The 15721-nt window shown below is 41.5% G+C and overlaps 1 protein-coding gene across 1 annotated transcript in view; it reads right to left on the minus strand.

Annotated features, from left to right (window-relative positions):
- Positions 1 to 4633: 4633 nt before the first annotated feature.
- The window catches only part of BLTP3B (bridge-like lipid transfer protein family member 3B), a 137490-nt gene continuing 126402 nt past the window's right edge, over positions 4634 to 15721 (minus strand). The window contains exons 20-21 of the mRNA XM_077468456.1: positions 13891 to 14099; positions 4634 to 5934 (exon numbers count right to left, since the gene is read on the minus strand). Of these exons, the coding sequence (XP_077324582.1) occupies positions 5812 to 5934; positions 13891 to 14099 (332 nt within the window). The 3' untranslated portion in view covers positions 4634 to 5811. The remainder of the gene's footprint in view (positions 5935 to 13890; positions 14100 to 15721) is intronic.

Raw genomic sequence — 15721 nt, forward strand, 5'->3', positions numbered from 1 at the left:
GCCTACTCCCTATGGTAGAATCACCATTAAGATATTTGTACATCACTATCATATCTCCTCTCAAGCGTTTTTTCTCCAGAGAGAATAAGTTTAATGTTTGTAGGCGTGCCTTGTAACTGAGGTCCTCCAGTCCCCTTATCAGCTTGGTCGTTCTTCTCTGGACTCTCTCCTTTTCAAGCACATGAGCATCGCTGACTAGAACCAGACGGATCCATAAGAATTGTGGAGCTCCAACTTCAACAGATGTTTGCTTGTTCTGGGTCAGAGATATACTAAATAGAGAAGAGATGAAAGGGGATTTGAGTTCGGGATTTTAACAGTGTCCAAATACATTTAGAGATACAGTTTTACTTAAAAAATAAAAATTTTATTACATGGATAGTACGACAAAACAATCATGGGTGCATAAAAAAATACAGTACATGTATAAACATTAATACTGGCCTAAGTATCCAGTATCCATATGTGTGGGGTGGTTACTGGTGCATAGCAGGTCCCTACATGTTTCACCAATCAATGGCTTCTTCAGGGGATAATTGTAATCGCCAGTATTCAACAATGGCTCTAGTAACAATGAATACAAAGTTTCAATAAACGACACAACAAATTTGTATAAAAAATAAAGGATAAGAAAAGAAACCTAATACACATAGTAAACAGATCGTGTGACATGGCTCATAGCTTCTCCCACCCCACTTACCAAGGAGACTCCCACAAGGGGCGTGCACTCAAGCAGTCCTGCAGCCGCAGCAATAGGGGTTGTAATCGTGTAGCTACAGGGACCAGGCTAAATACAAATGGAATAGAGGGAAGAGAAGGCAGTTTATATTAATGGACATAACATAGTCCAGTGTTAGGGGCTAACACAGCCTCAAAACTTACATAAACAATGTATTGGAAAAATGTAGGTACAGCGGCGCCACACTGTATAGAAGAGAAAAAGGGAAAAAAGGGGGAATAAGAAATAAAAAATTTAATAAGAGGAATATGGTCAGTCAATAAGTGGGGATGGAGGAGAAAGAAAAAAAGGTAATAAAAATTAAAATGTTCGTAAAAATAATTAAAAAACGAAAAGGTTTGTAGTAACATATGTCCCATTATGGGAATATAGATGACAAAGACAAACAAAGATGAAAATGAAAAGATGAGAGAAAAGGGGGATACGGACACAAATGTGAAAGTTGGGTCACAATGGAGTAGGATGACTCAACAATAACCCAGTATGTCAGGTGTGCAAGTAGATACCCTGCAGTGTATATGGTTTATGGTGTATTTGTATATATGTGCATCATGCACCTCTTTCCACTTCCAATTAAATTTTAAATAATGGGTTTATATCTCTATGGCCACTTATGGTATTCTGGTATACGTAATTCTATTATGTAATTGTTTGTATTATTTTTTGTCTATCTTTTTTCCATCATCGTCTGTCATGGCCCATGACGACAGGGTTTGTCCCCACTGGATTGGTGTACCAGTGGGACTTTTACCATACATCCTCAGTCTTGCTCTCCCCCACATCTCCTCTTCTCCCTTCTTGTCCTGGAATATATTCCCCCTCATTGGGTGGTACTGGGCTGGTCTTGTCGGCCTTGGTCGGGTGGTGTATGTGGCTGCATGGACGCCCAGGGCTTGGGTCCTTATCGGGACCTTCATCCGATTCTGCCTGTTGCAGGCTGTGCCAGTGTTGTGGTCTTGACCCTGGCCCATCCCATTGGGCCATTCTGTCCTATCAGGTTTTCTGGCTGCGCAGGCTGGCTCACGTTCATCTGCGCCATGTGACGTGGCGCTTCACTTGATGGCTTAGGCTCACCGCTTGGCATCCTGGAGCATGTAGGCGAACAGAGGGTCCACTGGCCTCCTCTCGTCCGCACTTGGTCGGTGACGTCAGGGCCAACTCTCCATCAGCTGGATGTCAGGGGCAGCCAGTTCGTTACTCCAACTGATTTCCGGTAAACTTGCATACTTATACTCTCTCTGGTCCTATCATGTGTGGGACTGTGCTGTCTGATTGAACTTATCCTGTTTAATACTGTATTAGGGTGTCTACTTGCACACCTGACATACTGGGTTATTGTTGAGTCATCCTACTCCATTGTAACCCAACTGTCACATTCACATTAGTGTCCGTATCCCCCTTTTTCTCTTTTCTTTTCATCTTCATCATATGCCCATAATAGGACAAATGTTACTACAAACCTTTTGTTTTCATTATTTTTACCAAAATTTTTATTTTATTACCTTTTTCTATCCCCTCCCATGCCCACTTATTGACTGACCATATTCTTATTTCATTTTTTATTTCTCTTATTTCCCATTTATTCTCTTCTACAGATGGTTTTATGACAACGTCATAACCCTTACCCTTGTTAATCTGGAGTGCGTGTCGCCCCTGTTCCTACATATTTCCAATACAGAGTTTATGTAAGTATTGAGGCTATGTTAGCCCATAAAACTGGACTGTTATGTCCATTAATATAAACGACCTTCTCTTCCCTCTATTTCATTTGTATTTAGCCTGGTCCCTGTATGCCCCCTGTAGCTATATGATTACAACCCCGATTGCTGCAGCTGCTGGACTGCTTGGGTGCAGGCCCCTTGTGAGAGTCTCCTTGGTAAGTGGGGTGGGATTTGCAGGGTGGGAGAAGCTATGAGCCATGTCACACGACCTGTTTACTATGTGCATTATGTATCTTTTTTTATCCTTTATTTTTTATACAAATTAGTGGTGTCGTTTTTTTGAAACTTTGTCTCTGTATTCATTGTTACTAGAGCCATTGCTGAATACTGGTGATTACATAATCCCCTGAAGAAGCCATTGACTGGTGAAACATGTAGGGGACCTGCTATGCACCAGTAACCACCCCTCGGATATGGATACTTTGGCCAGTATTAATGTTTATACATTTACTCTGTCTTTTTTTATGCACCCATGATTGTTTTTTCGTACTATCCATGTAATAAAAATGTTACCAGGTCAAACTGTATCCCTAAATGTATTTGGGCTCCGTTATAATGACGAACTCAAATCCCCTTACAGCTATTCCATCAATACAAGGGATGAGGTGCCTGATCTCTTGAGGTCACTCAACTCACACCCTACCACACTAAATAGAGAAACATGGAAAAGGATAGTGGCCTAGGGCTTGCACCTGTAAAGAAAAGTTAGCAATGGTGGCACTTATATTTCTGTCATTACAGCTTCCCCTTAATGCCAATTAAGGAACTAATGCATCCAATAATGTGAAAGATGGACCCTCGCGCTATTAAGTGCTCAAACGTGCAGAAATGACTAAATACGTGTCAAAAAATGGAAAAGTAAAAATATAGCAATACAAAATCCACAGTGAAAGTGATACAAAAGTGCAAGTGTTGCTAAAAAATGCAGCGGGACAAAATAGTTAACACCAACTATCACATAAGAATAAACAAAGTAAAAAGTCCTGCGCAAATGGTGCCACTAAAAAATAAATATATAAAGAAATATAAATGTATAAAAAAATATAATATAAAAAGTCAATAAATCAAGGTGAACACACCGATGTGTGAAAACAGTGAAAAATAGGAGAAAAGGCAGGACCAGCTGTTCCAAAATAGATAAATCCAGGCTCTCAGAACTCTCACCTCAAAGATGGAATAATCAGGCAGAGTAACATAACCCCAGAGGATTCTCCTTAATATTTCTCTATGTAATAACCAAGGAATTATAGATGAAGCCTGTAGTACATCCTTCTGCCACTAGAGGGCCATTTCCAATACTTGAATACAACACTGCAGCTTGTATTTCCGTGGTATAGAGCTTGATGTGCGGTTGTGCCGGGCAGCCTCTCTATATGAAGCTCGTTGCTAAGACAGGCAGTTCTGAGTTGACTTCCTCTTGGTTTCCTGAACTCTCCTGTGCAGGTCAGAGAGGTGTGACTGTGCATCCAATAACATTGTCAGGGCTGGGCTTAGCCCTTCCTTTTCTGAGCTGGCCGTTCAGCTGTCGGCTAATTGCCAGCTCCTATCTCTCCAGAGTGACTCACCTGTCGATGATATCCTGCTCATCAGTCCTGCCTACTTAGGGTTGGTTCACACTAGGACGACTTGTCAGGCGACTTAGCCGCCTGACAAGTAGCGTCCCGCTCTGTACAATGGAACTGTTCTAATCGGAGCGACACAAGTCGCTCCGACATAGTATAGGTTCCTGTATGACTTTGTGGGCGACTTGCATTGACTTCTATACAGAAGTCATTTTGCAAGTCGCCGCAGCGGTCGCGCTGTAAGTCGTGCTGCCTCAGTGTGAACCGACCCTTAAGCCGTCCAGCCCAGATGATTTCTGCCTTTGCCTTGGTCACATCTCTAGAGACCCTCTCCTGTGTTCCTGTTAAAGACTTGCTTAGCTGACTTTTTTCTGGCTCCAGATCCTTTTTGCTGTTCTACTACACTCATCTCTGCCTCCCTGACGTTTTGGCTTGTCTGACTATCTGTTCTGGTTCCTGAACTGGCTATGTTTTGACTACGTTTATCGTTTACCTTTTACTATTATTAATAACAACAAACAAGTGAGATTTAACTGTACTGTCTAAGTCTGATTCATGGTTTCTGACACAAATGGCTTTTTCAGCAACAAAATAAAACGCTGAACACAAGATGCAAATGCATTGAATTATTTATTGATAGTGCAAATAAAAATTTAAAAATAATTCTTAAACAATAATAAAACCGATCTGCCTAAAGAGAATTAATATCTGATGTTACACCTTCCTTAAATAATTAAAACATTTCTTCCAAACATTAATACTTTAAAAAAGTCAGAGCTTAAAGTGAACCCATGCAGGGCAAAGCAACATATGCACCTAATTGCCCCCCCTCTCCAGCTGAAAATATTAACCTTTCCTTTGCTCCCTGCTGATCTACGGAGAGAGAAAAAAATACTCTATTTCTTGGTATGGGGAGCATGAGACTCACAACCCCTTCCACCCATGTGACAGTGCTGGTGGGGGTCGGGCGAGAGCCATCAGCTCTGTGTAAGATCCAAATGAAGGCATGGATCTTATATAGGACTTTCTCTCTTTGTCCCAAATAGCCAAATGGAGCTACAAGTAAGTGAAGGAAAGGTATGAGCAGCTGGAAGATTGGTAATTAGGTGAATCTGTTACATTGCTCTCTATGAGCAAAGCACAAGTTGTCTTGAAAGGGGAATGCCAATAAGACTGCACCTGTAGTGTATGGTAAAGGAGAATATAAATACAAGTTACATCCATGCATTTTTTTTGCCACCTAAAAGGTTTGAGGTGCAAGGCACCATCAGCAACCATGGCCTGTACCTCTATCTCACTGCAATGGTCAGGAGTGACACCTACTGGAGTGAGATGGAAGAACAGACCAGCAGATCCCAGTGAGTCTTTATGGCATTACACTTTGAAGTTTTCAGGCTGACAATTAAGACAATGGAACTGCATGATTTTATTATAAAGATGGCTACATAAAACATGAAGTGTACATTCCTACAAACTTGTGCACGTAAAAAAGTTGCTGTGACCCAAAGCAACCAATCGTATTTCCACACCCAGTAGAATGTAAATGTGAACACCAGATTGCTTGCTAAATATTTGGTTTCTGTGGGACACAAAAACTGCTCCGGGCACAGGTTTTAATATACATCCCTGCACAGCCTTAAACATCAAGTCTACCCTTCTACTAATCAAGTAAAAAGAATCTTGGTGACTTCCGTTTTACTAAATTTCTGGCCATGATCATCTAATTGTTTCTGGAATGGACAGTTAACATATTCAGTCTTTTCATTCCATTCCAGGACAAAATCCAAGGTTATTTGTTCAAGGTAAATCTCTTTATTTGATGAAGAAGGCTGTCCCTTTCCATGTGAGCCTCAGCAAGTGCCATCTTGGTTTTGGCTAGTTCTTGTTTAAGACATTCATTTTCATCAAGAAGCTGAAAGAACAAAAACAAAGGAAGGCAATTAATACGATTTAGACTATATGCATTTTATGAAGGCGCTGCATAAAAAGTGTTTGTTTATACAGAAATAATTCAGACGGAAGAGTCAAAGATGCTTAGTGATGTTTTTACAATGGAGAGCAGTATCTGCTCCCCGCAGGACATGGCCATGTATGTTCCTTTTACTTATTACTTCTTTATTTATCCTATATACCTATAAAATACAAAGCATGGTGTTAAGCCTGTGATGTCCTACAGAATGTTCTCTGCATAAAGATGTAGAGAACGCTCTGAGGCAGGGAGAAGAAACCGGTCACAGGACTGACAGGCCATTCTTAATTGCACCATGCTAACAGACATGGTTTGCTGCATTACAAAAAATAATACAATAGTTTCATCCCTTGCACGGTGCAATTTGGCACATACCCACAGACACCAATTATGGTCTTTCTTGATTAGGCTTTGATTAGGGGGGATGTTCTGGCCCCAAAAAAATGTTTGATTTTATTTTCCTGTGGTTCGAATTTTAATAAAAGAAGTATTGATTCTTAAGAGATTTTGGTGCAAAGTGGTGCCACAGGTAGCCCATTCAAATAAATAAACTACCTTAATGCAACATATGTGTACACACGGAAAAGCATGCATTACCATAGAGCAACAGTGCAATCAAAACCTTTATAAGCATTAGATCCAGTGCGGAAAGCTTAGGATCCTTGTAAGGCTTCTACTTATGTCTGTGGACCCAATGGGGAGATTTCCTACCCATTCCCACAGTTGTGGAAGGCAAAGTTGTCACTGAGATAGAAACTGATGGGAAATTTCCAGAGGGTTAATTTCAAGCAATAGATTGTTTTTGGAAACATTGGAGAGTGACTAACAGCAGGTATTGCTGTTGGCATTCCAGTTATAGATTTTTTTCCCCACTTACAGTCCGGGTGCTTACCCTTTCCTGCTCTGTCCAAAACGCTTCTACAAACGCTTCTAAAGTCAAAACTTTTTTTTTTTTATATTGAATAATGCAGAGGGGTAAAACCAATGTATTTTTTTTCCATCTGCGACTCACATTTTTGAATTTCCTCTTACTTTCATTCCTGGTGGAGAGATTGAATCTCTGTAATCGGGACACAGACAGCAAAATAAACTTTACAGAGGTCCGGACCTCTCACCACTCTATCCAAACTTAAAAATAAATGTTGCTGTAGTTATACTTAACCACATATCCCTGGGTGGACACCATATGACATCCTGGGGTTTATGTATTCGTTTTTCCCGGTTAATGCCTGCAGCCACAGGCATCATCCCAGTACCAAAAATAGTACCCGGCGATTCTCTTTGTTGTAGAAGCGATTGGAGTGGCTATACAGTCACTCGATCACTTCTACCGCTGCCTTTCCTGGGCTCTCCTATCAGATCAGCAGTGATTGGCGGCATCCTTTTCAGTGAATGAGAGAGGAACAGAGGTTTCTCCTCCTTCTCTGTGACGTAAAAAACCCAGAAGCAGCGAGTAGTTCATCATTCTGGTTTTGGTTCTTTGTTTACTGGGCCGTTGCATTGATCAGGTGCATTGGAAGCCAGATGAGAGCTCGGAGGTCTAATAGACCTCAGATCTCGCCATAAAGAGGACCTGTCATGGCTTATGCTCTGACAAGGGATGTTTATCCCTTGTAATAACTTTTTATTTGATCAACTTTATTGCTAACAGGACAGTGTAAAAAACAAACAAGCAAAAAAAAAAAAAAAAAAAAAAAAAAAAAAAACAGCAAGCGCCTCTATCCTCCGTGCTCACGCACAAATGCGAACGCATACATAAACAGGGATCACACCACGCATATGATGTATAGTGGTGAACATCAGATCGGGAGCAATAATTCTAGCAACAGACCTCCTAAACTGGTAACCAAGGCTTATAAATAGAGATTTTAGGTACTGTAGTTTGGTGTCGTTCCACGTGTGTACACAATTTTAAGAGCATGACATGTTAGGTATTTATTTACTCTGCATAACATAATCTTTTCCATTTTACCCCAAAAATTGGGTATTATAATGAGTGTTGTGTGCAATAAAATTAATTAAAAGTGTACTTTTTTTTTTATTGTGTTTGAAAAGCCGCAGCACAAATACAGTGTGACATAAAAAATTGCAACACCCAACATTTTATTCTCTAGGGCCTTTTCTTAAAAAAAAATATATATTGTTTGGTGGTTCTAGGTAATTTTCTAGCAAAAAAAAAAGCCGATTTTAACATGCAAGTGAGAGGTGTCGGAATTGCTCCGGTAGGGAAGTGGTTAAAAAGGAAAAAAAGTTATAGCTAGAGAAACACTTTAAATTATTAACTGTTGCCAGGACTGGGTGAGAGGCAGAGGCATTAACTGGCTGCCAGCTGATTGGTTTCTAAACATGAAGGTAACAATGAAATGGAGCTGATCATTATCTTACAATGAGAGTTTATCTTTGGAACAAATTAGGACCTGGAAAGAAGCGGAAGAAAAGGGGCACTAGGAGGCCAGTCTATTAAATCAGAGCAATATTTGGAACACTTTGCTTTAGAAATTATTCCTTTATTCTCTAGAAAAATGAAACAAAGAACGTGATTGAATACTACACTTGACAGCTCTAATTATATTTGCTTTAGCATGGATTGGCTGCTCTTTGCTGCCTTAGAAAACATTTAATTATCATGTTTTCAGGCCGTTCCCAACCTAGTGTGCGCAAAATAGCATTGTGATCTGTGAAGTGTTTTTGCTCCTAAACCCTTGAGGATATCCTTTCTTTAGCTGGTTATATCTCAATTTAGCTACAGTGCGTGATAACTTGAAAACCTGTGTCTTGCAGGACAGGAAAAAAATCTATTGTTAAATTTTATTTCAAATAATTTTTATTGAAAAAATTTCAGAGAAAACAGGAAGTACGTGCACAAAAATGTTAGGTAATAGTCAATATACCTGAGTACAAGTAGTGTTCCAACATTTCAATCGTAATCAAACAACTAACATATGCTTATTAGTAGGGTAGTATTCAGTGTAAACATTGTCTGTTGTACAACCTCAAGTCTACATAGGAACGGGTTCAGCTAGAACTTACTTCTAGTAACACATCTATGATATATGCATTCCTGCACTAGAGATCATAGAATAGGAATAAAGAGGAATAGGAATAAAGAGGAATAGGAATAAAGAGGAATAGGAATAAAGAGGAATAGGAATAAAGAGGAATAGGAATAAAGAGGAATAGGAAAGCGGATGTGGGGGGGGGGGGGGGATGTTCTAATAGGTGGATGGAACAGTCCTACTCAAGTATAGGATAAATCAAGAGGTGGGCTCCAGTTTATTTTGATACCAGGGAGCGGGGAGATTCTTATTTTTTGTGGAAGGTTTTTCATGTACACCATTGTTTATGGAATTTGGAGAGACAACTATGCTTGTATGCCATAATCTGCTCTAGGTAGTATGTTTCAGAGATGAGATTTACTACTTCCCCTGTGTTAGGGGCCAAGTTAGATTTCCATTCTCTCATACAGACCAAGCGTGCTGCAAATAGGACCTGCATGACCATCGGTCTGAGGTCAGATGGGTAGGTTTCTATTCCAACATTGAGAATAGCTAGCCTTGAGTTGGGTCTTGAGATAATCCCCATCAATTTGGAAATGAGCCTAAAGATTGAATTTAAAAAACTACGGATATTAAGGCAAAGCTGCAGCACATGGGACAATGTGCCCACTAGGCCACAGCCCCTCCAGTATAGGTTGGAATGGTTAGAGTTAAAATTAGCAAGTATGTACGGAGTGTAGTACAATCAAAAAGGTGTATTTTCTGTGCCATCTCCCAATAAGTGGAACATTTTGAGGCCGATAGATTATTTGCAATAGCTTTATTGGTTAGTAATGTTGATATTTAGTTTGACCAACCATTTAGCCAATGGATTGGACGGAGAAAAGGTACATTTATCGTGTAGATGGCAGGGGCAGACTGACAACTCATGGGGACCCCGGGCAATAGGAGATCATGGGGCCCCGGGCAATAGAAGATTATGGGGCCCCTGGACAATAGGAGATTATGGGGCCCCATAGTATGCACACACAGAAACAAACACACTATACACACACTGAAAAGGTACTGGAGAGGCGGGACAGCTATAATCTTGGGATTTAAAAAAAAATATACAGATTTTTTACATACTGTCCCTGGTTTTATTGAGGCTGGCAACCCTGATGGGGCCCCTTAGTGGCATGGGGCCCTCGGGCAGTGCCCGACTGCCCGAATGGCCAGTCCGGCCCTGGTAGACTGTTATACCCAAAGGAAATTCCCTTCTGTTTAATGGTTTCATTTTAAAGTCAACGTCACACAACATACCGTATCTAAATATACAGATAAAATAAATATGAGGAGGCCGGGTTACCTTGCAAACAATTAGCATTTCTATCTATTCAGTCCTAAGATTTACACAGCCAGTCAGATAACAGCACTAGCTGAAACATATGCAGGCACCACATCTCGAGATACTTTAGCACTTATAGCCTTCTGGGATGTGTCATGTGCATATCCCAAAGAGTCTGGTATCGGCTGAAGGGATGTCACATAAGCAAAGAATAAGGAAGAAGTAGGGGAAATGCAGCAAAAATAAGGTATTAAATGCAAAAAGTGAAAGTATGCAATCACATAAAAGGAAAAAGGAGGGGGGGAGTGAATGACAAAAAGTGAATTTAATGGCAAAAGATCCACTATAAGAAATACAGTCTTAGTCATCTTCCTGCCCCAAGTCTACTGATTGGACAGTAAAGGAGCAGCAGCAGGCTTATGAGGTCATTTTCTGCTCCTGTCACTTTGTAGCTTATCAGCACAATTGCATGCAGCAGACCTAATTGGCTTCTAATGCTGACCCTTCTTCGCCCAGAGTTCTGCTGTAAAGGGACTGCAAGAGGTTCAGACAAATTCAGGTACTTACACTGCTTTGTATATTTAAAAAAAAACAGATTTAATGATGTATTCACAAGTACAGATTTGAGTATTTTATACCTGCCCAGAGTTTTAAAAGGAAATCTAGAAGCAAATCTGAAATCCCATTTAAATGCAAGAAGATATAGCGAGCTAATCTTCTCTAGTGGTGATAATATACGGCTGCTCACTGGGTAACATTTCTAAAGTGTGTTCCTAACTTTAACAAGCAGCACATAGAGACATAAATATTTCATCTCTAACTGCTGATTAATCCAGAACGTTCCGCAAAGGGCGTCAATGTCCCCCAGGACACGAGAGGTGAACTAGGACTCAATCCGATCGTCTGATTAATCTGGAGCACTTCAAAGACATAAGTGATTTTTATGATAATTAATTTTGGACAAAGACTTCGCTGCTTAGGCAAACAGTTTTTTGAGTGCGATCACAATTTCATATCTAGCTTCTTAAGGATCTCTAAGTGCTCAGAAGATTAGCTCAGCTTATTGCGAGCTTCAGCACAGTTAAATTTTTATCATTAAAAGAAGATAAAGTAAGGATAATATTTAAAAGGTCTATCGCAGCTAAAATGGAAAATAAGTAGATTTTTTGGGATGTAAAAATACACATAGAGGAGCAGAAAGGCAGCAAAAATGCCTACCAGCTTTATGTGTTACATTGCACCAAGTACCTTAAAGTGGTTATAAACCCTTACAACCAACTTTGACCTACAGGTAAGCCTAGATTAAGGCTTACCTGTAGGTCCAAGAAATATCTCTTAAACCTACACGGTTTAGGAGATATTTGCCGAAAGACAGGCACCGCTGTCTACGGCGCATGCACTGAGCGCGCCGCGGTCAAGGCGATATGCCGCGAGCGGCGGCTCCCGTGCGCATGCGCAGGAGTGACGTCATCGTGGCTTCACCGAATGACAGAGGCGGAGCAGCGAGACCCACCGAGAAGATGGATGCACCGGACTACAGGGGACTCTCCCTGTTGGTTTTTACATTGTAGAGAATGCAGCCGATACATATGCTGTCTCCTTGATGGGTTGAAAAGCAAGCAAATACAAAGTAGTGAGCCATTTTCCCCTGACTTTGGAGAGATTTCCTTTTACTTCCTGTTGTGTCTCCACAAGTGATGAGATATCTCACCAATGGAACTCTTTCATGTGGCCCTTGCACCCAGGGTTTTTTTTCAGCCGGAATGTGGTGGAACTCTATTCCACCACCACCAATCTCACCCTCCGTTCCACGCTCGCCACTGTCACTTCTAAAAGCAAAAGCTTTCTTTGTTTACAAGGACAGCTTTCCTCTGAGCAGCTTTGATAGATCCCTGCCTGCCCTGCATGTACTCATGACAGGGATAGATGCCAACTAATGATCTGTCTGCAATTCAAAGAGGGAGGCAGAGCTGCCTACACTGCCGGAAAGGTACTAGACACGGGTCAGGAAGGTGAAATGAGGACGTTTTTAGGAGGGAGATGAGGGCAGTGGAGGGAGATGGCGAAGAGTGGTGCAGAGTCGAAGAGGAGTGGAAGTAAAATGCAGACAGCTTGTGAAAGAAAGCTAAACCCTGCACACTGTGCGTAGCGCACCCCTGAACTCAGCACTAGGGAGGAGCTCCGTGTTCGCACAGCCCACGTGCAGAGCCCGCCAAGAAGTCGGCACTGCACTAATCACAGGCAGTGAAACATTTCCTGATCTCTGCAGCCACACATCGGGACAATGTCTCACTGCCTTTGATTAGCACAGCGCTGACTTCCTGGCGGGCTCTGCACATAGGCTGTGTGAGCATGCTGGAGCTCCTCCCCACTCTGCACATAGTGCACTCTGGAACTGTACACTCTGTATGTAGCACACCCTAAAACCTGCACTCTGTACAAAGCGCAGTATGATAAAGAGTAGATAGATAGCCTTGCACATGCAATCGGCCCTTTCAGGGCAACCATAATGCTGATGTGGCTCGCAATGAAATTTGGTGTGACACCCCTGCCTTAGGGCCTCACACACATGGTTGCCTGTAAGATCCCATGTAAAAAGTTGTCTGTAGTTGTCTGATCTCATATGGATATACACATACTTATGTCTGTATGAGCTGAGTTGCATGCATTCTGCATTGCTGCCATTGATTGCACACTATTGAGTTATTCATATGGCGGTGGCGCAAAAAGACTGAAGGCCTATATCATCCTGCATGTGCACTGCTTCCGTTACCAACACATTGCTGAGATTAACATGCTAGCTCCAAGTTCAGTAGGCCACAGAGGCAGCACAAAGGGTCCTCACACTGTTTACAGGTGTACAGCGTAACATACAGTTGAGCAAAAGTTTTTATAGCTTTGTTTACTTAGCTAAAAGCTATAGACCAAAATGGAGCAGTGTGAATGGCCCCATAGCATACAATACTACTACATATTTCTATAAATTAGGCTTGGTTCACACTATTTGCAGAGCAGCTCCCAGCAGGGGTCCAGTGCATCCCTGTTCTCCATTTCAGGGGTGAATCGGGTCCAAATTTTCGCCTGAATTCAGACCTTAAATGGAGCCAAAGATGCACAGGACCCTTCTGCAGTGCGCTCCACGGCTGGCCCAGAGATGTGTGAACCGGCTCCATTGAGATCCGGTCACACTGCACCATCTTTAAACCCAGGAATTCAATGCTCAGACCTGAACAGCCAAAACCACAGGCCCAAATACTGTCACCTGGAGGACTTGCTAGAACAGAAATGTTAGACAAAGTGCCTCCTGCCTCCTACAGTTGACCCCACCAAACTTGTGGCTGTTTAGAAAAAGATTTTCCTACCTGGAGAATATTCAGAATCCCAAACTTCCAGGAGTGACTGATTCCTTGACCCCCGCTCCACTCAGTGGTTCATCATTACTGTGTCTCACAGTTATGTAAGAAGAACCACAGAGCACAGCAGGAGACCAGGAATCCGACTGTGGGAAGAACTGTATTTTCTGCAGGTGGCACGATAAGTAAATTCTCTTTAAGTGCTGCTTACAGGACATCTTACCTGTTCTGTACTAACAGCCATTGCTTTCCGATTGTAGCTTTTATTCCCTTCTATTGGTTCGGCCTGTACAGGGTTATCGCAAAGTGTCTGTGTGCATTTTGTAGCGCTGCTTCTGTGCTGTATACTTTTGGTATGGTCACAGTTTATGGAACCTATATGGTTCAATTCTGTGTTATTTGAGGTGGAGCTAGTACTTGCATCTGGATTACCTGTGAATAACAGGAAAGACAAATTAAGAAGAGAGAACAAGGAAAAACGACAGATTAAAACAAATCTACCCTCAAAGTCATGTAAGCAGCCTTTTTTGGGGTATAAAAATTTGTGATAAGAATACAGTTGTACATTTAGGTCTCGTTTACATAGGTCTATTACTTTGTAAGGCATGACTAGGGTGTAATTTGCCCACAAGGGGGATACACAGGTGTTCCATGCATCCCCCTGTAGGAAGACTCATTCTCAAGCTGTGCAACCTATTGAGCCCCATTTAATAGAAACATGCTCAGAGAAATACAGGGCCTCCCATTGATGACCGCAATGTCAGTTGCCTGGATGTTATGCTGATCCACTGGCTTCAATATTTGAAATCACTGGACCTCATTGTCTGCATACTTTGCTACTTTGTTTCATGTCACGGACTCAAACTATGGAAGAGTCTGAATCAGGATTTTAAGAAAGAAATGACAGCCCAAGTATTTCTCTGGGTACAGGCTATCCTTGGGTACAATTGTATACAGTCACATGTAAGTATTTAAGTATTACTAAGGCAAAACTTTTATAGTTTTGGGTAGGGTGCAGAGGAATTATAATTTTCCAGTTATTATTTCTGTCTACATCCCTTTTAAAAGGAGATTCACCATCTCCATTCGTTTTTTTTGATCATTCTGACTAAAAGTGAAATAAAATCCCAAATTTTGAGTTGTCACCAGAACAGGAATAGAGGGGCCATCTTCCCATGAAGACACTAATTCTAATTAGCCTGGTTACAACCCACTTGGAGGGATTTCACCTCCCTTCCTGTTGTGACTATTGGGCAAGAAGTAAAGGGAAAAAAATGACTGGGGTTAGAACGCTCCCTATACTCTATTCAAAATGTAAAAATAAAATAAAAATGTTGCTTTTAGTTCTACTTTAAAGGAAACCTGCCATGAAATAAGCATGAAGCCTTCTGTAGATGGCCATACATTCTGAAAATACTAGTTACCTGGCTACTGTGATGTTGCCTTCATTATATCGGAGCCACTGATATAGAACACTTTATATCATTCACACACATCTCCGTACATTGTTCTTTAATGGCAAATTACAATTTCTAGATACAAGGCTTCTTTTATTGGCAATACAATCTTAAAGAGGAAGTAAACCCTGATGGGTTTTACTTCCCATCTTTTCCCCTGCAAAGTAAAAGCATAATGTGCTAGTATGTATCGCATGCTAGCACATTATGTGACACTTACCTGCAAATGAAGCCCACGCTGTCCCCGCTGCAGGCTGCATCCATTTTCGCCCCTCTTCCTTTGGGGGCCATGGACTCCGGCTCTGTGATTGGCCGGAGCTGCGTGATGTCATTTTTGCGCATGCTGTGGGAGCTGCCAGTCACAGCACTCGCTATTGAAGAAACGGCATGGGGGCCGTTTCTTCACAGCGTATGCGCCGATGACATCGGTGCAGGACAAAGTAAATATCTCCTAAACAGCGCATGTTCAGGAGATATATTTACAGTACCTATAGGTAAGCCTTATTATAGGCTTACCTATAGGTACAACTTGCAAATGGAGGCTTACAACCTCTTTAAAACTACAAGAATAGAGCAGTTGCAATACCAAATTTCATT

Source organism: Lithobates pipiens, unplaced genomic scaffold (assembly GCF_037356315.1).
Source record: "Lithobates pipiens isolate NorthernLeopardFrog02 unplaced genomic scaffold, aLitPip1_a1.2 Scaffold_8, whole genome shotgun sequence".
NCBI classification, from domain to species: domain Eukaryota; kingdom Metazoa; phylum Chordata; class Amphibia; order Anura; family Ranidae; genus Lithobates; species Lithobates pipiens.